The sequence below is a fragment of the Gracilinanus agilis genome, chromosome 4 (assembly GCF_016433145.1).
Source record: "Gracilinanus agilis isolate LMUSP501 chromosome 4, AgileGrace, whole genome shotgun sequence".
NCBI lineage: Eukaryota > Metazoa > Chordata > Mammalia > Didelphimorphia > Didelphidae > Gracilinanus > Gracilinanus agilis.
The window spans coordinates 43,932,980-43,958,789 of NC_058133.1; the positions used below are offsets into that span (position 1 = coordinate 43,932,980).

Consider the following 25,810-nt stretch of genomic DNA (forward strand, 5'->3'; position numbering starts at 1 on the left):
TTACACACACAAGTGATCTCATTCTATCTTATCTTCTTCAGCAGATTTCCCTTTTTGCTCATCCTCAGTCTCTCCTTAATCTTAAATTTCCCTCTGTCTACTGATTCCTTTCCTGCTTCCTACAGCTATGTCCATTTCTCTTCCGTGCATCACCTCATATCTCTCTTTCCTTGAGAAGGCTGTCCATAATTGGTTCCTCTGCTGCCTTTCCCTTTACTTGATTCTAAATCCTTTGCAGAATTATCTTCTGATTTCATCATTCAGCTAAAACTTCTCTCTCCAGAGTTACCAATAATCTCTTCCTTAATGAACATCTAATGTTTTTACTCAATTCTCATCCATCTTGACCTCTCTCTATCTTTTCCCACTGTAAATAAATCACTCTCTCTTTCTTAATACTTTCATCTCACTAGGTTTTGTAACATTCTTCTATCCTGGTTCTCCTCATAACCTGACCACTTATGTCTCCTTAGCTGCAACTCCATCCAGATCACCCTCATTAATAATAGATGTATCCCCTTGACTCTGTCCTTGGCCCTCTCCTCTCTACAATATTTCATGATGATATTCTCATCAGTTCCCAATAGTTTAGATGTCATCTCTATGCATATGATTCTCAGATCTATATATTCAGTTCTAACCTCTCTTCTGATCTGCATTCTTACATCTCCAACTGCTTCAGGGACATCTTAAACTCAACAAGTTCAAAACAAAACTAATCCTCAAACTGTACCCCTTCTCAACTTCTCTATCACTGTTGAGGGAAGACCACATGGTGACATATGCTTTCAGTCGTCCAAGCTTACCACCTAGCTGGTATCCTATGATGCTCATTTGAACATATTTTTCATATCCATTCTGTTGTTGGATTTTGCATTTCTACCTTCACAACATCTTCCATCACCTCCAAGGACAAATATAAACTATAAAACTGTCTCTTTGATTTTTAATTTGGACTTTATAATTTGCCCCCTTCCTACCTTTTTATTTTATTCCTCTTATTATACCATTCAGAAATACTGGAATTCTTGCTTTTTTGTGCATTTAACTCTTCATTTATTGACAACACTTCTTGCTATCTCCTATGCCTAGAATGCCATTCCTCTGACTTTACTAAATTCTTTCAAGACTTGACTCCAAGCCTACTTTCTACAAGAAACTTCTGGTATTTCTTCCTCCATTGACATCCCCATCACCACTGAGATTACCTTCCATTTATTTAAATCTCATACACACATAATTTTTTGCATATTATCTCCCCCTTTAGAATATAACCTCTTTGAGGAGAGAATGTTTTTTTACTTTGTATTCCCAACATTTAGCAAGTACCTGGCACATAGTAAGCAATTCATAAATGCAGTTGGGTTGACTGATCATGTTTAATGTAGAAATAAAATGAACATGATTACATAAAAATCCCATTCATTGGATTTGAATCTTGGCTTTACATGCTACCTGTGTAACCTTATTGCCAAAATTTTAATTGTAGGAGTCAGGTTCTTCTATCTTATGTAAGGAAATTATATTAAGATAAGTCTCTTCCAAATCTAAATATTCTGAGTTTATAAAAGGATTGTAAGGTGTTTTGAGATTAAATGAGAGAAAAATCAGCCCTGCTCTAATTAGACACTATGAGGGATACCAACAAGATAAACATGTGACTTCTGACTAATGATAATTAATCATTAAATAAAATGCAGTTGGATATATCAAAAGGTAAATATTTTTCATAGGGTTAGACTATATGATCTCTGAATTCAATTTCAAGTCTGAGTCTACATGAAAACTAAAAGATTAAAGGATTAAGGCATAATTCAATAGGGGCAAATATAAAATCTTATATTTTATTTCAGGATCAGCTGGGGGCACAGTGGATAGAGAGCCAGGTCTGGAAATTGAAGGTTCTGGGTTCAAATCTGAACTCAGATACTTCCTAGCTGTGTGACCCTGAACAAGTCACTTAATCCCCATTACTTGATCCTTACCACTCTCTTGCTTTGGAACCAGTACTTATAGCTTCTGAGAAGATAAGGGGTTTTTTGAGTTGTTATTTATAGTTATTTTTAAAAATAATATAATACATAACATTATTAATATGGTTTTATAAATATGTAATGTTATAATCAATATGCTTTTTAAGAGAAACAAATTCTCACATCTATGTCAAAAAATCTATGTCTCATTCTTTTTTCCCCTTCTTTCCACTCCTCTCCACTCCTTAAAAAGGCAGATAGTATGATATGTATGATATAGGTTGTACATATATGGTCATATAATACATATTTCCCTGTCCATCACGTTGTAAAACAACATACATATTGCTTACACTAGAGAAAAATTAATAGAAGAAATAAAGTGAAGAATGATATGTTTCCATCTGTATTGAGATTCTGTTCCTTCCATTGTAGTGATTATGCTATTTTTCATGAGTCCCTTGGAGTTGTCATAGATCTTTGCCTTATTGATAATAGTTGTCATTCACAGTTGATAATCATACATTATTCTTGTAACTGTGTACAATGTTCTCCTGGTTCTGTCTACTTCACTTTGCATCACTTCATATGTCTTCTCAGATTTTTTTGTGATCTTCTTGTTTATCATTTCTTTTGGCTCAATAGTATTCTATTGCATTCATATTCCATAACTTGTTCATCCATTCCCCAATTGATGGACCTTTCTTACATTTCCAGTTGTTTGCTACCACAAAAAGAGCTGCTATAAATATTTTAGTACATATATTTTCTTTTCATTTTTTCTTGATCACCTTAGGAAATTAACATATTAGTGGTATTAATGGGTCAAAAGAAATATATAGTAACATATATAGTTACTCTTTCAGTATAATTCAGATTGCTCTCCAAAATGGTTGGATCAATCACAGTTCCACCAACAATGTTATACTGCCCCTATTATCCCACATGCCCTGTGATATTTCCCATTTTTTCCTTTTTGTCATTTTAGTCAATCTGATGGGTATGAGATGATATCTCTGAGGTGTTTTGATTTGCATTTCTCTGATCAATAGTTATTTAGCATTTTTCCATGTAGTTATATACAGCATTGATTTCTTCACCCAAAAACTCTGTTCATATCTTTTGACCATTTATCAGTTGGGGAATGGCTCAGATTCTTTTATATTTGACAAAGTTCTCTATATATTTTAGATGTGAGGCCTCCATTAGAGAAACTGTCTATAAAAATTTCTCCCATTTGTTGCTCTCTTTCTAGCCTTGACTACATAAATTTTATTGGTTCAAAAAAATTCAATTTAATGTAGTCAAAATTATCTATTTTACATTCCACAATGCTTTCTCTCTCTTGTTTATTCATGAATTCTCCTATCCATAAATCTAATAGGTAACATTTTCTATTCTTCTAATTTGTTTATATCTCCCTTTATACCTAGATCATGTATCCGTTTTACCTTATCTTGGTAAATGGTATAAGATAGTGCTCTATATCTAGTTTTTGTCAAGCCGCTTTCCAATTTATTCAATAACTTTTTTTTTTGTTGTTGTTTTTTAAACCCTTGTAGTTCGGTGTATTGTCTCATAGGTGGAAGATTGGTAAGGGTAGGCAATGGGGGTCAAGTGACTTGCCCAGGGTCACACAGCTGGGAAGTGGCTGAGGCCGGACTTGAACCTAGGACCTCCTGTCTCTAGGCCTGACTCTCACTCCACTGAGCTACCCAGCTGCCCCCTATTAAATAACTTTTATCAAACAGTGAATTCTTATTCCCCAAACTTGGATCTTTACCTTTGTCAAATATCAGGTTACTATAATCTTTTATGACTGTTTGTTGTAAGTCTATTTTTCCCACCGAATTGCTTTTCTCTCTCTTAACCAGTACCATATAGTTTTGATAATTACTGCTTTAATATTTATTTATTATTTAATAAGAATAATTACTGAACAAGTCACAATCCTTTTTGTCTCCATTTCCTCATCTTTAAAGTGAGCTGGAGGAGGAAATGGCAAACCACTCCAATATCTTTGTCAAGAAAACCCCAAGGGGGCAGCTGGGTAGCTCAATGGATTGAGAGCCAGGCCTAGAGACGGGAGGTCCTAGGTTCAAATCTGGCCTCAGACACTTCCCAGCCATGTGACCCCCATTGCCTACCCTCACCACTCTTCTGCCTTGGAGCCAATATATACAGTATTGACTCCAAGATGGAAGGTAAGAGTTTAAAAAAAAAAGAAAACACCAAAACAGATCATGAAGATGTAAGCACAGCTGAAACAAGTGAACAACAATAAACTCAGTATAAACCAGTATGATTTGAAAACCTGAGAAAATAATGAAAAGAAGGAAACTGTAGCTAAAGGGAAGGATGATTCACAGATACTCCTTGGATTTTTTTAAAGGAGCTGTCATAGTTAGTTTTTATCATCTATCCAAAGACCACAAGAAATATCATTTCATGAGACTTTGGTCAACTTATATTGCAGTACTCATGATAAATACTTACAAAAACACAACCATGTAACCAACATTGGCTATAGAGAATGAAACAGTAGAAAAATATTCTATGAAAAAAAATCACTAAGAGTTGGATAAATGTACACTTTGATATTTGGTGATGTCATTACAGAAGTGGATATCTCAGAAAGCATAGTACAGGAAGTAGAAGAGAGACTAAAGACTTCTAGACTATAAAGAATTCTCACATTTTTGTATCATTAATACTTTTTTCAAGAAGACAATTGATAGGTGCTAGACATTCAAAGCAATAGCACAACAAATGAAACTGATTACATTTCAATAGACAGAAAAAGACACAATTAATATGGGACTTGTCCCTAAACCAGGTACATATAGTCAGATAACTGACTAGTCAGAGCAAAAATCAAAATTAATAAATAGAAGAAAGAATACTAATGAGAAAAGGATATGGCATAGAATTCAACCAACTTAACTTTGCACTATTCAAACAAATAATTTTAATTATTTAAATGTTTAATAATAAATAAAATAACATTTAGTACTGAATTCTATAAATGGCATTGATATTGATTATAACAATTTAATATAGTTGAACTAATCTTAAGTCTATTGTCACAAGAATATAAAGAGGACCCAATCATCTCCTAAATCAGCAAACACTTGTTTGTCAAGTAGGAGTTGATGATAGCAAAAGCTAAAAAAAGTTTGTAAAATCTTATGTAGAAGAATTATGGGAGATTTTAAGAACTGTCTCATAAGGCAGACAGAAGCAGAGGAGTGTAAAATCAGTTTTTTTTTAAAAACTGGCAAAAGATTAAGCTAAGCAAAGCTATCCTGAGAACATTCAAGGAGAAGAACTAGAAGGATGTTAATAAGCAAGAAAAATGGAAAGTACCTGCAAAGATTTTTATAAAATACTTTTTTTTTCATCATCAAAGACAATGAAGCCAGCATCCTTAGACTCTGACATCACAGTCTTTTGCATACTTTTAAGGGAAGTAGAACCACAGCACTGTGGAGAACAAACTTTATATTGCATGACTCTGGTCTTACTCTCTAAACCCAAACACATAGTAGTAGGTCAGTTCCCCAGAGAAAGTCTGTTCTACTCCAGTGGTTCTAGGGAAAGGAATGAATAAAAAGGAGTTCTAAGAAGAAATATATTTGATTTAATAGAGAAAAATATTACCTTAAAGGCTCTTTTCTAACATGACATCTCCCATTCATGCACTAACATCTTTTTATATTCCTTGAAAGATTTTACAGAAACAACCCCATTTAATAGCCCTCTGATCATAAAAAATAAACAAACTAGGGAGTTGTAACATCACCAGAAATGTTTGTTACTGTGTCAGAGAATATCCAACACAGAGTCCAAGTTAAAATGGAAACCCCTTTTGATAGGAAGCCAGATGGCATCTGACTAGTTGCAACATCTCCTGGAAAAGATCTGTAGTACCTCAAAGTGTTTGGCCCGATCATCCACACAGAAAAGATGTGGATGAAGACTGTCCATTACCTAGATTAAGAAAGAGTTGAATGGGCAACCTAGAGAACCTTTGCATCAACATGATTGGGATAGACAATGAAAACGAATAATGAACTAAAATAGATTTTTAATGGGAGGAGATTGGACTGGATTCTATTAAGGAAATTGCAAAATTCCTTTGGTGACCTTCAGTTTCTCCCAGAAACAAAGAAACATCTTTTATTTTGGTACCAAACATTCTTCTGATTTTGTATGGGCTTACGACATGGAACAGAGTAGTCTCTGAAACACAAGAAATGAACATCACACCAAGGGAAATGAAAATATATATGGTAGATGTTCACTGGCTGCAAAAATAAAAGTAATAAGAACCTTTATAAGAAGAAGGGGTGATGGACTGGTCATTTGGTGAGAGTCAGAGATAATAGGTAACCACCTAGACTGTTCACTGACCTCATGGTTTTAGAACAAACCGCCAGAGTGTAGTATGGACCCCTTATGGCATACTGTTAATAGGACACAACCTGAATCATTGAAAGAGACATCCTAATCATTAAAGGAAACTTAGAATTATAGACTATAAAATCAGAACACTTTAGGTTGATTAATAAATGAAAGTCATGGCTCTTCCTATGTAGCTGGTAACCAAGGTACAATGAAGGTTGAAGAAAGGAAGAGATTATTATCTAATAAACCAAATTGTTTTAGAAACATATATATGTATATATATATATACATATATATATATATATGTATACACACACACACATCCTTGAGTATAAGGGCAGAGGTTGAGGTGGAAATGAAAATTAAACCAAATACTGAACTTCTTGAGAAAGAAGAGAGAATGACCTGAGACCAGTAAATAATTGCCCCAAAGATGTGGGTAGGGTTGGTTGAATTGAATTAATGTAAAAGAATATTATCAGAATAATTTGATTTTAAAATATAAGAGATTTTTGTAACACAATCAAGAATAACTTTAGAAGAAGCAGAGAATTTCCCTGAGAAATTATTTTAAATGTGTTTTAAAGAACATATGCAAATAAGTTGCATTTTTGGATCATGGATAGTGAATCAGTACTTATAGTAAGGAATTTCATTTTCATCTCTGTTTGGACATGATTTGTTTCAGCTGTGTTTTCTGGAAGGTACACATATGGAATTCAGCTGCTATTTTTTTCCTTTGGAATATAGATTTCCAAAGGAAAAAAGATACCTGAATAGCAGTCACCAAATGTGAACATTTCCACCATAAATCATGGTTTAAAAAAAAAGTCCAAGCAGAAAATGAAGGATGAACCAGGTACCTTGAGAGATGTTTTTATTCTTGTGTTCAGACTGGAAGATAGTATTTTTCTACTTACGATTATCTCTGGAGTTCTCTCTCTTTTGAAATTTATATGTTGCTCTCTCTTAGAGTCCAGTTAGTTAAGTTTACAGGAAAAATGAACTTATAGTTACTACTCTTTTAAATATTTTTGGCATTGTCTTGGATGAATTATCTTCACTCAAACAAAAAGGTTATTTTGAAAGTTTTTTTTTTTATTACTGTCCTTCTAAGACTCAGCACATTACTGACATGTCAAGCATTTCTCCAATTGCCAGAGGATAAAGTCTTGTAACTGCTTTCTGGGAATACATTTTTCAAACCAAAATTTCCCCTCAAAAAAAAAAGCCCCTCTCTTTGGATAAAATACAAATAAATAAATCCATTCTTATTTGTTCCTGCAAAAGTGATAATACATATTCCAAAAGCTGTCTTCTTTTTTAACTCTTACCTTCTCTCTAAGAATTAATATTAAGTATCCAAGGCAGAAGTGTAAGGGCTAGGCAATTAAGGTAAAGTGACTTGCCCAGGGTCACACAGTAAGGAACTATCTGAGGCCAAATTTGAACCTAAGATCTCCTGTCCTGGTTTTCTACCCACTGAGTCTCCTAGCTCTTCCTCTCTTTTAGTACTTAGGGAAGAAAACTTTAAAATATGCCATTGGCATTTAAATTAAATTGATTAATTAAGATCAATTTTATGATGGCAGCAGCTGAAATCATCCATGTTTTATTTAAATCACGCATGTACATTGCACTGTGAGGAAAGCAAAGTAGAAGATAGTGTTTGGAGATGGGAGATGGATACCTTAAAAGCCATCCAGTAAAGGTCTCTCAGATGGAGAAAGAGAGGTCAAAGAAGGCAAATGATTTGTTCTAGGTTTTATAAGTAGCAAAGTAGAAGAGCCAGGATTTAAATGCTATTAATTAGGTTCTAAATTCTATTAACTTCTAAACTAATACTGTTTGTCATGCTTATATCTTGGGCACTGAGCACAGAAGCTTGGGGATTGGAAGTATTTAATAAATATTTGTTAAATTGACATAGAATATTGCATATGCTCTCCAACATAGTTGATGTTTTTGTTGATCTTAATGAACTATTTTTTTCTGTCTTTTTAAATCTTTGTTACTTAGGATAGCTAACTGGAAAGGGAAAGAAATGCAAGTGGTATCAAAACAAAAGGTTACAATTAAAAATAAGATTTAAAATGTTCATTAAATCAGAAAAACCTATATCTTCCCACCATCTTTTTTCCGTCTTTGGACATTATATATGTTGTCCCTCCCACTTCAGTTTTGACATTTAAAGCCAAACTGAAAGTTCAATATACCATCCTCTAAAGGGACGGAGTTGAACTGTCCAATTCAAACTGAGCTCTTCCCAACAATGGAGTAGGGCTCTTGGATTATGGTCCTAGCATTGTTGACATCATCAGAAAAGAATCATTAAATTATTTGACTCTTAAGAATCATTGTCTTGGGGGCAACTGGTGGCTCAGGGGATTGAGAGCCAGAACCAGAGATGGGACACTTCCTCAGACCCTGGACAAGTCACTTAACCGCCATTGCCTAGCCTTTACCACTCTTCTGCCTTAAAGCCAATACACAGTATTGATTCAAAGCTGGAAGATAAGGGTTTCGTTTTTGTTTTTGTTTTTGTTTTTTTAAAAGACTCGTTGTTTCTTCATGTACAATTATTTGTTGGATTTTTTAAAGTAGTCATTGAACCAGTTTCAGGTTTTTCAAGTTTTAAACTTTAGAAAAATGTACTGTTGCATTGTACCCACAGCTCTATTTGAATCTTATGGCTTCTAAAGTGTTTAAAAAATACTCATGATAAAAGCCAGGCAGATTAATGAAGAATTTTTTAAGTGGTTCCACTTTTATTTCATTTTTAAGTTGCTTAAAATAAAGCCACTATTAATGTCTATTTTTTTTTAAAAAACAGGTACAGCATATTATGTTATCATACATTCTGTTATATTATGCCACATATTATGTCATAATATTATATCATATTATATTGTATTATATTATGCTAAATTAACTAAATTATTTTATATCATGTTGTACTGTATTGTACTCACTAAATTATTTATTTTAATTATATTATTTTATATATTGTAGTCTATATTAACAATATGATAAATTATCTTATATATGTGAAACACCTAAGTTCACAGCCCTTGAATTACCCTGCTTGCTTTGAGAATTCTAAACTAAAAATTATATGGAAGGGAAAAAAATAATTTTATGTACCCCTTTTCATGTAAAGTGTTTCCCTAGCCATACTGTTTGCCTATCATGTGAGTTTCTTTTTAAATAAGACATCCAGAAACAAGAGAAGGAAAGGATGGCAAAAGATATTTGTACATGTCAGTGGAGAGGGAAACAAAAAATAATTTTGTCATTGATATATACTTTAAGAGAGAAAGAGGAAATGGATAAAGAATCTAGTGACCATCCATTGCCTCTTTCTCTCCAAGTTCTTGCATTAGTGAGAATATGATCCAGAATAGAATTTCCTCTGTTCTTGATTCCTCTTTCTTTTTAATGATGAAATTTTCATTAATCAAGTGAAGTAATTAGCTGCTCTGCTTTTGTTTGGGAAGAGATCAATCTATAAAAGATGACTATAAGAGCCTTGTAAAATAGCATCAGGAATGCTAAAGCTCAGAATGAACTAGGAAGCAAGGAATGGAAAGTTATAAATAAGACAATAATATAATCAGATGTATTTCTAACTGCCCGACCAGCTGTAAAGAGCAATTGTAAGTGACTCAGTGTCAACATGACAGCCCAGTGACCAGTAGATCACCCCAGATATCTCTGATTGATGCTGTACTGTTTAACATTTTTGTCAATGATTTGGTTAGTAGCCTGAATAGCATATTAATCAAATTTGCAGAAGACAGAAAGGTGATTTTTTTCCATTTAACACAAAGATGACAGTTGAGATCAAAAAATACCTGCCAGGATAGGCAAAAAAAGCATTTGGAGCTTGTAATCTTTTTTTCTTTCAGATTCTATTTTATTTTATTTATTCTATTTTTTTTTTATTTTTGGAAATTTTTATTTAATTAATAAAATTAGAATATTTTTCCATGGTTACAAGATTCATGCATTCTCCCTCCCCCTCCCATCTCCCATAGCTTACATGCAATTCCACTGGGTTTTACATGTGTCATTGATCAAGACCTATTTCCATATTATTGATATTTGCACTAGGGTGATCGTTTAGAGTCTACATCCCCAATCATATCCCCATCAACCCATGTGATCAAGCAGTTGTTTTTCTTCTGTGTTTCTGCTCCCATAGTTCTTCCTCTGAATGTGAATAGTGTTCTTAATACTTTTAAAAAACATTGTATTTGCCTGAATTATGTTATTAGATTTTTTGAAGTGACTGTACATAAATTACTAATTCATCTTGAATTCTAAATGAGGATGATATATAATTATGACATTTTCTTTTTTCAATGTGTCCTTGAATCTCACGACTGAATCATGACCTATCAATTTGAAACAACAATTAATATGATGGGCTTTTGTGTTTACAAAATGTTTTCCTATATGGTATCTTCTGACACTCATAACAGACCTATGAGGTAAGGAGAGTAGAGATTATTTCTGCCATTTTATAGATGAGAAAACTGAGGCTCACAAAATGACTTGCCCAGGGACACACATTTAGCAAGTGGTAAAGTTAGGACCAGTAGAGGTAACTATGAAAGGGAGAGAGCCCAAGCCTTGGATTCGGATTATGTCAAATTTATTTGCTATTGATCAGGCATGTTTCAATTATATCTGACCTTTTTGCCCCATTTGATTTTACAGATGAGGAAAATGAGGCAAATAGGGTTAAGTGACTTAACTCGGGATCACACAGCTAGTATCTGAGGTCAGATTTGAACTTATGAAGATGAGACTTCTTGACACTGTATGCACAGTGCCAACTAGATGTGCTATTCAGTTGTGTATCATAATTAAATATCACAGGGGGCAGCTGGGTAGCTCAGTGGATTGAGAGCCAGGCCTAGAGACGGGAGGTCCTAGGTTCAAATCCGGCCTCAGCCACTTCCCAGCTGTGTGACCCTGGGCAAGTCACTTGACCCCCATTGCCTACCCTTACCAATCTTCCACCTATAAAGTCAATACACAGAAGTTAAGGGTTTAAAATAAAAAAAATAATAATAATAATAAAATAATAATAATAATAATAATTAAATATCACAGCGCATGAGTTTACTTTATCACTTTCAGAAATTTTAGTCTCTGAAAAATAGCTTTAGTTCATGTATGAGGTTGTCTTTGAACTCAGGAAGATTAGTCTTCCTGACTCTAGCGCTGGCACTCTATCCGTTGTACCACCTAGATGCAAATTTATTATCAGCTCAACATTTTTTGAATCTGTATTATTTCCCTAGGGTCAAAAGCAGTGGCTACATTTTATATAATTATAAATTCAACTAGTGCAAATTTGAATGTTTGCAAATACTTCTGAGGATTCTTAATTTATACCAAATGTGGCTTAGCTTCAAATATGAATGGCCTCTAGCTTTCTGATTCCCAGTTCAATGTTCTTTCTGGAATTTCTTTGCTTCAGTATTTTGGAAAGGAGAAGAAGAGACATGAAAATGAATCATGATATTTTGTCTTCTTCTAGGGTCAAGACTGCTATAAATTTCTCCCCTGGAGCAGAGGCTCGAGGTGGTTTTCCTGAGAATTGAAATGATGGTCTTATTTCTTCATAAAAACCCTAAGAGTCAATGTGGTTTCTGCTTTATGACCGTTACATCTGTTTGCTAGAATTGATTTTTGGGGTTACTCAGCAATTATTCCATTAACAACAGTTTTTATAATTCGTTAAGTCGTGGATTTCTGGAAGTTCATACATAATCAAATTTTCAAATGAAAGGTTGAGTACCAAAGTTTTAGCGGATTCTGTCACAGGTTCCCAGGAACTTGGAAAAGCAAAGATTGTCCTCTTCATTCTCTCAGTAGCCAGAAATCTGGCTTCAACTGTTGTAGAACAATCCAGTAACATCAAAATCTTCTAATAGAGGTGGCGATTAGCCAGAGGAGCACTTTAGATTTCTTTTAATATTTCTCCAATAAGTATGGCAATGGTTCAGCGATCTAGTGAAATATCTAGTCATCCCACTTAAAAATGATGCCTGGAAATAGCTCCATTTGCATTTTGATAGATCGCAACTATTTATTCTTTTAGCTTAGAAAAATAATTTGAAGGCCTTTCAAGAGACTTTTTTATTTATGCTCTGAGCAACTATGTACCTAAAAACAGTGAGATTCCTTGTACAGATCATTTCTTTAATCACAAAAACATATAAATATAAGATTTGTCTGAGAATAATTCAGCCAGGTTCATAAAAATAGGGTCTTCCAAAAAGCCACAAGACACTTTTAAGATATGTTTTATATATATATATATATAACACATATATATGTGTGTGTGTGTGTGTGTTATATTTATAGTTAAAACTGCCCTAAGACTTTTAGAAGACACTGTATTTTGTGATTCAGTTTTTTAAACATTCTAGTGATGTGGATGAGTGTGGGGATTGTAATTCCTATTTTGCCTAAAATGAAATATGCTGTACTATAAAATATTTGTTCTTTTACTCTTCCTGGAACTGGTGAAATTTTATCATCATTTTGGACTTTTTACTACTTGTTGAACATTATTTTTCTTTCTGATTTGCCTTAAATGCAGAAGAACATAGCAAATGACTATCTCAGGTTCTTTGCTAGCATCAATAATGTAGAAAGACACACTTTAAATACACACCTATTATACTTTTAAACCGTTATAAACATTTGGAAGTTTTCCTTGGCATCAAATCTAAATTTGCCATATTATGACTTACATCCATTATTTCTAGTTCTGCCCTTTGAAGCCAAAGGGAGCAAGTTTAATGACAGCTACATGATAGTCTTTCAAGTACTTAAAGAGGATCACGCTTGAGTTTCTTATTCTCCAGGCTAAACATGCCCATTTTCTTCAACCAATCCTCCTATGCCATATAATTGACTTTGCCATTCTTCTTGCCCTACTCTGGACATTCTCTAGTTTATCCATGTCATTCTGAAGCTGCAGCACCCACAACTGAATACGTCTCTTGCTGAGGTTTCATGAGGTCAGAGTACAGTGGAATTGTCATCAGTCTTTTCCTGGAAGTGATGTTTTTCAGTGTAAGCCAAAAACTATTGATTTGACTGACACATCACACCACTGACTCATATCGATCCAGAAGACCACTAAAACCACCAAGTATTTTTGGACCCATTGCCTACCTAGCCTTTCCTCCTATTGTAGTTGTGAAATTGATTTTTTGGTGCGTTTATTGACTCTCATTTTAATCAGTGCAGTGCCCTCTCCATTTGGTATTGCTACCGTTTCCAGATGGTAATTTCATGCCAGTTTCCCTTTCTGGAAAATGGAGAAAATAATCCCTATCTTGCTTACTTCACAGTCCTGTGATGAGTCTCTGGAATTAATATGTAGGAAAACATTTTTGTAAATGCTAAAGTACATCATAATTAATTGTAAATCCTTATTTTAAATTGGGAAGTAATGATTCAGTTGAGACATATGGAGGCACATTGAAAGAAGAAAATACCTTGATTTCATTATACTTTCCTTTTAGAATTTAGATTCAAAATAAATTAGAAATTAATTTAAAAAACACTAAAAAATTTTAAAATATAATTCATGCTACAACACTTGATATTTTTAAAAAATATTATAAGCTCTAAATGTTACATTTTCTTCCTTTGTGTTAAGTCACATGACATTTCACCACTGGGGGAAAATATATGCACGAGGATTTTTACATTATCCATTAAAATCAATCAACTAATCCCAAATTATGTTGCTGATGTATCAAGATTTAATCCATCCAAAAGGCGTGCCAATAAAATTCAGGTCCAATGCATCTTCGTCATCATGTCAGTAAGGTGACACTAGGTTCTTTAAGGCAATGCCAGTGAAATGTAATTAATAACAGGTCCTGCCAAGTTGGAAAGACTTTGACTATGGGCCTGGAGACCAGCAGTTTGTGTGTTCTGCACACCAGCCTGTATTGAGTCTGACGATGCACAAGTTGAGAATACTGGCAGCCACATGAGGGTTTTACTCAGCCTTAGTTACTCAAAAAAGACCGCCTGAGGGGTTGTAATCTGTTGTCAGTGGAGGAAGTAGCCACATTGATAAAGTCATAGATTCTTGGAATATTGAAATTGCTAACAAAGCATAACTTTTCTTGGCACCAATCCAGATACAGACTTTCACAAATACTAAAACTTTGTTCTTTGGCCAAGTTTCTGAATGGTCCTATAATGGAATGGAGATGGAAATTTCCTGGCTCTTCCCCTCCATCTTTAATATTACCGATATATTTCTGAGCTCTCTGATAAAGTTTTAGATTTCACAAAGATGACAAGTGATCTGATATCAATTTTTTTCTATTCACAAAGACACAGAGATGAGGATTTTAAAAATATTTTATTCTAAGGTTTCTGGAAGAAAATAAATATGCTACTTCATTGAGAGTTTTTCTCTAAGGGAAGCATCAAAGACTTTTTATGAAATGACCTGAAAAATATGTGGAGTCTTTTATTTTAGAAAGATGCAGATAGTCAAATCCTTATCAATTTCATCAAATTACAAGTATTTTGATTTTTCTGATTTTTGAAGACATCTTCATTTCAAAAAGCTTCACATTTAATTTGTTATAAATGTTTAATCATAGGTATACAAAACCACTGGTTCTTTCAAAAAATCAAATTTTTAACTATAAGTAAGGACTTAAAGAAAGTATCTTGGGCATTAGCTTTATTATTTCAACACAGAAGTTCTCTAATAAAAATCAATTTGATTTTCTTTTATAAAGAAATAGCCTTTTTTCTTCACAAAGGCCAAACCTTCTACATATACCTTTGTTCTCATCCTTTCACGTCTTCTCTAGCAGATTACCTCCACTATCATCCTTTTTTTTCCTTTCTCTAATTTATTGATTCCTTCTACTCTACCTACAAAAAATGCTCATTTCCCTTATCTTAAAAAATGATAACAAAAACAAACAAAAATAAAGCCTTCATTAGACTGTGCTATCCAATCTGGGTCTACTTCCTCAACTCTCAAGTTAGTTCTCCATTAAGAAGATACTTCTTTCCCCTCATGATCTAAGAGTAGCTCTAGGAGGCTAGATTCCTAGACAAATGGCCAATTGGACTTAATTATGTTTTGGAATTGGTCATTGCCAAGAAAGTATTGAAAGTATAGTAATTACAAAAACAGTACCCCAAAATTTGAGGCATACTCTTCTCTGGAAGAATGGGCCCAAACTAAAAGTACAAAGGGCAATAAGCCACACATGAACAGAACACATGAGGCCAAGAGGTAGCACAACTCCTGGGTATAGGAAGTTCTTTTCTCCTTCTACAGTGTCCTCAAAAAAGTCTTCTTTAATAGTAGTTTTTCCAGGCTCCAAGATCAGTTCTTTGGTAGGTTGTTCAGCCAGCAAGTTACAAGGGATCACGCTCCGTGAATCTGCTTCTGCATTTATCTACATCCTCTACATTTGTCTAGGTTTGTTCTCAAAGTCTCAGGTTCTCTGGCTCAGTCTGTCTCTATCTCTGTCCCTGTCTCTCTGTCTCTGTCCATGTATCTCTTTCTTTCTCTCTTTCCTCTCATATAGACAGACTATACTTTCTTAGGTGAATCTCTGTTTTTAGACGAATGTCTTGTCTCTACTGGCCTTTTCTCTCTAGTGACATGGTCAAGGGAAAAGAACAAGGAGAAATGAAAAAAAAAAACTTTCCTCCCCTCTTCCCCAAGAGTATCCTAGAGTTTCTCCCTTCTGAGAGGCAACCCTTCTCAACCTAGAGTCTTTCACTTCTGCACTGGATCACCTTTTGATTGATTAACTTAAAATTTCTCCTCTGGTTAATGCTCCCAAGGATTACTGTTTGTCTGTTTGGCTAAACAAGCAACTAATTCTTTTCTTGAACTAATTACAGAAAACCCTTCACCTGGTTAAAGGATGACAGGGAATATATGGTTTTGTTTGCACATTTTAAATACCTAACAAAGTTTATCGATTGACTGATGGAAATGAGATTGTAGCTATCCCTCCTTTCCAAAGTACCACTATCCTTGGTAACTGTTGTTCTATATCTTTCCTCTCTTTCTCAAGAGGAAGCTTTTTAAAAGCCTCTGTACTCAATTCCCACTCTTTGTCTCTTCTCATCATTATCTTAACCTTCTGCAAAATAACTTTTAACTTCATCATTCAATTCTTTCTAGAGAAAAGGGCCACCTCTTCCTCTGAAAATGAGGTGAAGGAGAAAATAGAAGAAGATGTCTGAGAAGAAAGAGATCAATTTGATGAGAATTGAATGAGAAGAAAGCTTCATTTTGGGGGAAGAGCCTCAGAGAGCTGGAAAGAGGTTACTTTCAGAGTCTTGAAGAGAGATAAAAGTTTGGAATAGCTAATGAATGGGTCTCTTTAGCTCACTCAGGCTGGAAATATAACATCCATTTACAGGGTAATTCCATTATTGATTGGAATGGGAACTTTGACCTACTCCATTTCTAACCACTCCTCATTAGGCAGCCTAGTGAGCCCCTGTTCCCAAGAGCTCAAGATATTGGTGTCAGACTTAGTTTGGACACCATTTGGCTTAACCTACTACAGCTCAGAACTCTTAAACTAAAGTGATCCACCAGGTTTAGCCTCCTATTTTAAATATAGATAGTAACTGTGTATAAACTTTGCGTACTCAATGGAATTTATTTCAAAACTCTCCCTTAGCCATACTAATAGAAGTCCTCAGTCCTTGTCTTTCAAACTATTCCTCAGTATTTATACCTCACTAACACATCATTGACAACTTTAATCCTTTTTATCTCTCAACTTAAGGGTCATTCCCTCCTTCCATTTTATCTTGCTGATGTTTTGTCTCTTCGTACCAGTTTGTTTTTTTTAATAAAACTTAGCGTTCTTCACTAACATCCTTCTCCTCTTTGTATCTTTCTCAATCTTTTTCTTCCTTCATATTGAGCCTTTCTCCTTCAACTAATTATTCTCCTTCAGTTCTCCTTTATTTTCTACCAAATTTCTGCTCTCCTCATTGAATTTCTGTTCTCATCACCCCAAATCCAAAACACTCCTAAATACTTTAACAATTTCATTCACTTTTTAAATGTTTCAGACACTTCTCCTTTTCCAGTCCTTTTTACTTCTCTTTCAGAAGCCAGAAGTAAAGAGGGAAGAGGATGGGAAGAGCCTTGGCTATGTATTGGTACATAGCATGTGCTATTACTTTTACCTGGAAGGTAAACCCAAGAGGGTGTTTCTCATTATTTTGAACTTACAATAACTTGTTGGAGTTTACCAACTATCGGCATTTTGGAAGTTTCCTTTTCAAACAGAAGAGAAGAATTTTCATTGGCTATTGATTCCACTCACTGAATCTGGAAGCAAAATTCTGTATCCAGTTATCAAGCCTTAACTCCCAGAATTCCCTTCTGATGTCTTGATTTTTCTTGTTGCCAGATGCATTAGTCATATTTTCATCACAAAATTTTGAAAGTCATCTACAAAATCCCTAATTGAGCTGAACACTTGGCATTCAAAAACTTCAACTGGAAGTAATTCTCATTTTCCTTTTTTTCTCCTCTTAGACAAAATTTATAAAATTTCAGTTCTGGACCTTTTAGAAGAGAATACAAACCAGACAGTGAGAGGTTTCTTGGTTTCTTTTAAAGCTTCAAAGGCTTCATCTGGCATTATTTTAGGCTTGCTACCCTCAGCAGTGCATCTCTTTAAGGAAAAGTTTTGAAATGTTCCTTGTGGTCTAGAATAGCTTTCAAAAACCCTTGTCCCCTGCTAAATCTTGGGGCCTAAAAGGAACCTTCTTCAGCTCATCTCCCAAGCCATCATTTAAAGAGTATGGAAGTCATAATAAAGTCATGCATTCCCTTCCTTCAACACATTTCACATCTATTCTTCTAATAGATACTTTAATTTTGGCTGTCTCTCTTTCTGTCATTTCTGTTCATGTCCCTTTCCCTCTATCCATCTCCATTTGTCCTCTTTCTCTCTGTTTTCTCTGTCTGTCTGGATCTTCTCCGTCTCTGTCTCTCCCTATCTCTCTCCTTGGCCTATTTCTGCAGGTAGTCCAGACAAACTTTTTAAATTATTTCCCAAAAGAAGAATAATAACATTCCTCAGAGTAGGACTGAACATCCAGTTGGCAATCATTTCACTTTAGTATTTCAATGAAATATCATATTGATCTGGGCTGATCAACCCTGGAAAGGAAATAATATCAAATATTTAATTTGAATTTTAGTTTCTAGGAAAGAGACTGATTTAATTTTTATCTTAAAATAAGAGGACTTTTCAATGGCTATAAGCTATCCAGAAAAAGTTCTAAAACTGTTTTAAAATTCATGGAATCATAAAATCTCAGAATTTCAAATAACATTGGGATTGAGGTTAATGATCATCTTGTACAACCTGTGCCTGAGTGGAAACTTTCCCTACAATATCTCAAACTAATGACTATCTAACATTTTCCAGAAGACTTCCAGTGATATACAAACTGGCTTTTTGGCAGGCGATTTGGGGGGGGGGGCGGTGTAATTGATATATTTTGATTTTACAACACCTTCATTTCCAACTATGTACATGTCCCTTGCTACCCAGTAAACAATGTCTTATGACAAAGGATTAAAAAGAACAATTCAGCAAAACTAATCAACACGGCGACTGATTGTATGCCTATAAATTCCCATTTATGCAGAGAAGAGAGAGGTATATTTTCCCATTTCTTCTTTGGGGCCAAATTTCACCATTTTAATTACGTAACAGAACCTGTCCCATTTGAAGGATCCCATTTCACTTCTAGATGGTTCCAATGTGTGGAAAGCTTTCTTTATATGGAGCTGAATTTGGCTTTTCTACAACCTTAGCTTGGTACATAACTAAAAAAGAGTTCGCCAATCCCTCATCAAAAGACAACCCTTCAAATATTTGAGAATCCATATCATGTGTTTCCTAGGTCATTTCTTTGTCATGATAAACAGCCTCAGCTCCATTAACCAATTTTTGTGTGGTCTTGAGTCCCATTGCTTTCCTGAATATTGTCCTCAAGATTGTCAACAAATGGTACTTAGTACAAAATGTAGTACTTAAAATTGGGCAGAGTACTTTAAATGCAGTCTGATGAGGGCAGAATACAGAGGGACCAGAGTTTCTCCTTTAGGATATTTTCTTTGCCTAATTATGATAATGATAACTCATATTTTCATAGCACTTTTTTTAAAGAGCTTTCCTAATAAGAACTTCATGAGGCAAATAGTCCAAGTAATTTCATCCCTATTAAACAGAGAAGAAAACTGAAGTCTCTGAGAAAAAAAGGAAGAAAACAAGCATTTAAATGCTTCCTAGGTACCAGGCAATGTGCCAAATGCTTTTACAAATATTATCTCATTCAATCTTCTTACAACCCTGGGAGGGAGGTACTATTATTATCCACATTTTATAGTTGAGGAAATTGAGATACACAGAGTAACTTACTCAAGGGTCACACAGTAAGTTATGGAGCTAAGATTCAAACTGAAGTCTTTACTGATGCCATGACCAGTATAAACCTAAGATTACATTAGCCTTTTGGGTCTGTAATGCCTTGGTATTAACATATTATAGTCCTTTTAGACCCCAGATCATTTTTATATAAACTATTGTCTAGTCATGCCCCTTACGATCTCGATAGCTGATTTTGTAATCCAAGTATGAGATTTCATGAAATTTTGTGAAAGTTTATCCCATTAGATTCAGCCAACTGTTCTGGATTATCCAGGATCATCTTGGATTTCAAACCACCATCTAAAGCAATGATTCCCAAAGTGGGTGCCACCACCCCCTGGTGGGTGCTGCCGTGATCCAGTGAGGTGGTGATGTCCACAGGTGCATTTATCTTTCCTATTAATTGCTATTAAAATTTTTAAAAATTAATTTCCAGGGGGCTACATAATATTTTTTCCTGGAAAGGGGGCAGTAGGTAGGCCAAAAAAGTTTGGGAACCACTGATCTAATGGGATGGTTATCTCTATGGGACTGACTGATTTATAATCTGGATGCAGATATTTCTTAGATTTATTTGTCCAGACATAACTCTCTGCTGACTTTGAGCCTTGACGATTTGAATTGCATGTCTCATAGATATCTGAAACTCAATATATTCTAAACTAAATTCTTTATCTTTTCCCTCTAACTATATTGGCAAATACAATTACTCCTCTCCTAATTTTCTAACTTCACATAAAGAATTCACTTAACCTGATACTCTATATCCAATCAGGTGTCAAATCTAGTCATTTTTACTTTGGTAAAATCTCCTTCATAGTTGGTCTTCTCTCCTCCAGCACCACCCTGGTGGAGGCCCTCGTCACTTCATTACTGGCTATTTTAATAGCATTCTGGATGGTCTTCTTGCCTTAAGTCTCTCTCTAGGTAATCCTCTACTTGTCTATCAAATTGCTCAGCCTAAAGCATGGGTCTGACCATACCATTCCACTGTTCAATAAACTTCAGGTTCCTAATACCTCCAAGATCAAACCAAAAAATTCTCTGGCTTTTAATGCTCTTTATAACCTTCTTCCTACCTTTCCAGTTTTCATACACTTTATTCCCCATCCATGAACTCTGTGACACAGTGACATTAGCCTCCCTGTCCTGCCTCACTTAAGACACTGCATCTCCTGACTCTGCATTTTCCCGAACTGTCCTTCCACCATGCCTAGAACTTCCTCAATGCTACCTTCTAGTTTCCCTAGCTTCTTTCAAAAGCTAAAGTTCCGCCATCTGCATAAAAATTTTCTGAGTCCATAATCTTGTTGTTTTCCATCTAAGACTACCTCCAATTTATCTTACATATAGTTTGTTTGCAAACATAGTTGTTTGTATATTATTTCTCCCACTAGACTTTAAGCAGCTTGAGAGCAAAGACTATTTTTCTGCTTTTCCTTGAATCCCCAATACTGGGTACTTCAGCACATAGTAGACATTAATTTATTTTAATATATCTTATTTTTCCTCAATTACATATAACAATAATTTTAAACATTCTTTTTTTAAAAAATGATGTCCTGAATTCTCTCCCTCTCTTCCTTTCCTCCCCCATCATATAGTAGGCATTTAATAAATGATAGTTGACTTGATTTGGTTTGATTTGACTTGACTGGCCCCGATCTATGATTTAATCGCCATGTGAGCCAACCCATACTAATGATATGACAAGATTTGGTACAATTTGATTTTTGTTGTTCAGTTGTTTTTAGTCATGTCTGACATTTTGCCACTCCATTTGGAGGGTTTTTTTGGCAAAGATACTAGAGTAATTTGCCATTTCCTTCTCAAGATCATTTTGCAGATGAGGAAACTGAGACAAAGAGAACCCTCTTTTTTTTTGCCCTTACATACACAATACCACACCTCATCTCCCAACATTAATACCAAACAAATCTATTCCTTCAATAATTCAAGAACACTATCAGCATAGATACTCTCTTCATTGATGCAGTTCAGTGCCTTTTTATATCTGTGAAAATTTACAAGAATTACTATGGCTTCATCCAGAGATCAGATGGTTACTGAGCATCTGCAAACTTAGCTAGGCTGGTACTAAAGCCACAGGTACTTGGATCACCACCCAATCTGTGTTTTATTCTAAACCCTTAACTTCTGTGTATTGGCTCCTAGATGGAAGAGTGGTAAGGGTGGGCAATGGGGATCAAGTGACTTGCCCAGGGTCACACAGCTGGGAAGTGTCTGAGGCTGGATTTGAACCTAGGACCTCCTGTCTCTAGGCCTGACTCTCCATGTTTGAAGCCTTTTCAGCTTGGGAGGACCTGTCAGAACTTGTGCTACACTTGACATCACCTTTGAGAATCCAGAGTTACCTATAAGGCATTGGAGAAAGACTTTATTGCAGTAAAATATAATGTGATATTTGGAAAGAAAAAAAAGCAAAAACCTTCAAGCCATTGAAAACACTCAAATGGGATTCCAAAACTCAATGACTTCTCCAACATAGTAATAAGTGCAATGGTCCTATGATCTCATCTGTGTGATTTCTTCCTCTATCAAAGCAAATTGCAAAGCCATAGGAAAGAAGGTGCTAAATAGTACATGTTCAAGAGAGAGAACTTCTTTTAATGGGCTTGGCTTGATGCCTACTAGATTTGCTCTTCTTCAGCAAAATATAGTTCTGCATATAAACTTGTACTTTTTCCATTTTTCCTTAGGGTTTTCCTGGAGACATTGGCATTCCTGGGCAAAATGGCCCTGAAGGACCAAAGGTAAAACAAAATCTCTGTTATTGAGAATTTTTATTGTGCTATAATTTGGAAGAGATAAAATTTGATGTCCAGAGTCTTCTGTTCTCAAATAATGGAAAGAAGATGATGGAGATGGAAGAAAATTCCTTTTGCATCTTATGAAACAAGCAGTGTCTGTGAACCATCTGATAACTTTCACATTAAACAGCTTGTTTCAAGATGCCTAAAGAGAAATTTAAAAGTCTGGCTATCTCATGACTGCCCTTTATTTAAAGCATCTTGTAAACCAGTAGGGTCCAGGTAAGTGAAAATGATTGTTCTCACCTTAAGCTTGGCTTAAAAAAGTGCTTCCAAATTTGCAAAGTAGGGAAGCCATTCTGATGGATTCTCTTGGGGGCAGGTGGAAGAAATAAATGTGAAGATAATCTAGTCAATAGTAATTGGCTTGGTTACCAAAGTCCTGAAACCCTATAAAGTAAAATCATGTCCTCAGCAATACAGGCTTGATCCATAGTTAAGAAATGATCACTGGTAACTATCTCAATTAATTCATCCAGAGGACAGCTGGGTAGCTCAGTGGATTGAGAGCCAGGTCTAGAGATGGGAGGTCCTGGGTTCGAATTTGACCTCAGACACTTCCCTTCTGTGTGACCCTGGGCAAGTCACTTAATCCCCATTGCCAAGCACTTACCACTCTACTACCTTGGAGCCAATATACAGTATTCCCTCCAAGATGGAAGGTAAGGGTTTTTATAAAAAATAATAATAATACTAAATAAATAAATGATTCATCCAAAGCATTATTCATTTCCCATATTTTTAGTTGATAGTTAACTAAAATAATTAAGTTTAGGCATTTCCCCTTTCCACAGGGTAGATTTTCTAAGAAAAATAGGGAACTAATTGTATCTCTACCTTATTTGCTTCCTTCTAAGCTACCAAATATGTATTCAGAGAATAGTCAAAAAGTTTAATGCTTGCCAAAAAAAAGAGCTCACAAAACAAAAACAGAAGACAGTTAGAAAAGAGTCAATGAAAGTTTCTTTTAAAAAATTATATCATATTCTCATTGAAGGCTTGTCAAAAATCCATTGGAATTCAATTTTTTTAATTTAAAAAATAATGACAAATAATAACAAATAATGAAAAATCTGATGAAATTAATTTGTGGAATAGCAACTTACTGTCCCACCAGAATTAATTAACATAATCCTAATAATCATAGCCAAACTTACTTTGTGCTAGGCATTATGCTAAATATTTTATAATCATATTCTGAATTAAACTTACTAGCCAATTAAGTGTTCTATGGAGCTATTGCCTGCATAAATTATTTCATTTGTCAGTTTTTTCTCTGGAAAATGCTTATGAAAGATCAGCTCTTTTGACAATCAAAATAGAGATTTAAAAAAATTTTGACATATAAATATAAAACTTTCAATACTCAAACATTTAGACTCATAGAATCTTGGAACATTCAAAGTCCTTAGACATCACTGTGTCTGACACCACCCCCTCATTTTACAGATAAGGAAACTGAGGCAAAAGAAATGAAGGGACTTTATCCAAGGACCTGGCTAGTAAGTGGCAGAGCCAGGATTAGCACCCAGGTATGCCAAACCCCAGTCTGGTGTATTTTTCCTAACACCACCCATCTTTTAATTTTAATTCCCATTGCCTCACATAATATAATAATACCTCAAATTTATGTTATTTTCAAAGTACATTAACATATCTGATCCCATTTGATACTTATAATCTCAAGAAGTAAATAGGATAGATATCCCTATTTTAAAACTGAGACTGAGATGTTAGCTGACTTGCCTTAGGTCACACAGAATAAAAAGCAGAAATGAAATACAGGTCTTTTGATTTCAAGACATCTAGTTCATGATGAAGCCTCCCAGAGATTAAAGGGAAAATTAACTATGAAGTTCTTCATAGGACTATAATCCTTTCAAGGGAAGAAATTGTATAATTTGTTTTCATCTTAGTTACTTTAGTAGTGAAAAAAAGTTGTAAAAATTTTTTTACTACTTCATTGCCTAGCAGTCTCTTACATGTTAGTAGTGTTTAAAAATATTAATTGAGTTTAATTTAATTCTGCTAAAGTAAACCAACATTTAAAGAAGTCTATTGTCATAATCTAAGATTCCAAGATTCTTTGATAAATAAATTATATAATTTTCCAGGATTGTATATTCTCTCTTTGGAAAGTTGGCCCCATGAAACCCCATATTGGATGATCTGGACTAAAAAATTGGTAGCTTACACAAAGATGGAAAGTTATCAACTCCCAGAAGTTCCTTTATGCAGCTTATTATGCTAAATAAGCTTGCATCTAGAAATGTTCAACATTAGAACTTGCAGTTTTCATCTACCTAGTAAATTAGAAGAGTTCGCTCTAGTTTCTGATATTATAATACTTCTTATCCACTCTTCCATTTCCACACTGCTTCTCTCTAAGCCTGCTTAATCCATTTTTTTCCAGAGGTTGAATCTCCACTAACAAATAAGAGCAAATAGTGATAGAAATGGATGGAAACTCAAAAACACGACTTGGGGCAAACTGTATTCAATTAAAATGAGTATTGCTTTTCTAAGAAATTCAACATGGTTTCACAACCTTGTTGTCCCTCCCAGTTTCAAAGTCTATTTTTTTGAAATTTTTTTTTATTTTGAATATTTTCTCCTAGTTACATATTTCATATTCTTTCCCTCTCCCCCAATCCCCCCTAGCCTCCTTTGGCTGATGCACAATTCCACTGGGTTCTACGCATATCATTGATCAAGACCTAATTCCATAAAAAATGAAAACAGTTTAAAGGCCATTTTGCATTAAATACTTATTTTATTTTATTTTAATTTTTTTAATTTTTTGGAATATTTTTCCATGGTTCCATGATTCATGTTCTTTCCCTCTCCCCCAAACCTCCCCCCCAATCTCCCCATAGCCAACATGCAATTCCACTGGGTTTTAATCAAAACCTATTTCCATATTACTGATAGTTGCACTAGGGTGGTCATTTAGAGTCTACATCCCAAATCGTATCCCCATAAACCCATGTGTTCAAGCAGTTGTTTTTCTTCTGTGTTTCTACTCCCACAGTTCTTCTGAATGTGGATAGCATTCTTTCTCATAAGTCCCTCAGAATTTTTCTGGATCATTGCTAAA

At 34.7% G+C, this 25,810-nt stretch overlaps 1 protein-coding gene across 1 annotated transcript in view; it reads left to right on the forward strand.

Moving 5' to 3' along the window:
* The window catches only part of COL24A1 (collagen type XXIV alpha 1 chain), a 407,511-nt gene that overhangs the window by 197,433 nt on the left and 184,268 nt on the right, over positions 1 to 25,810 (forward strand). Inside the window, exon 20 of the mRNA XM_044674850.1 lies at positions 22,603 to 22,656. Within this exon, the coding sequence (XP_044530785.1) occupies positions 22,603 to 22,656 (54 nt within the window). The remainder of the gene's footprint in view (positions 1 to 22,602; positions 22,657 to 25,810) is intronic.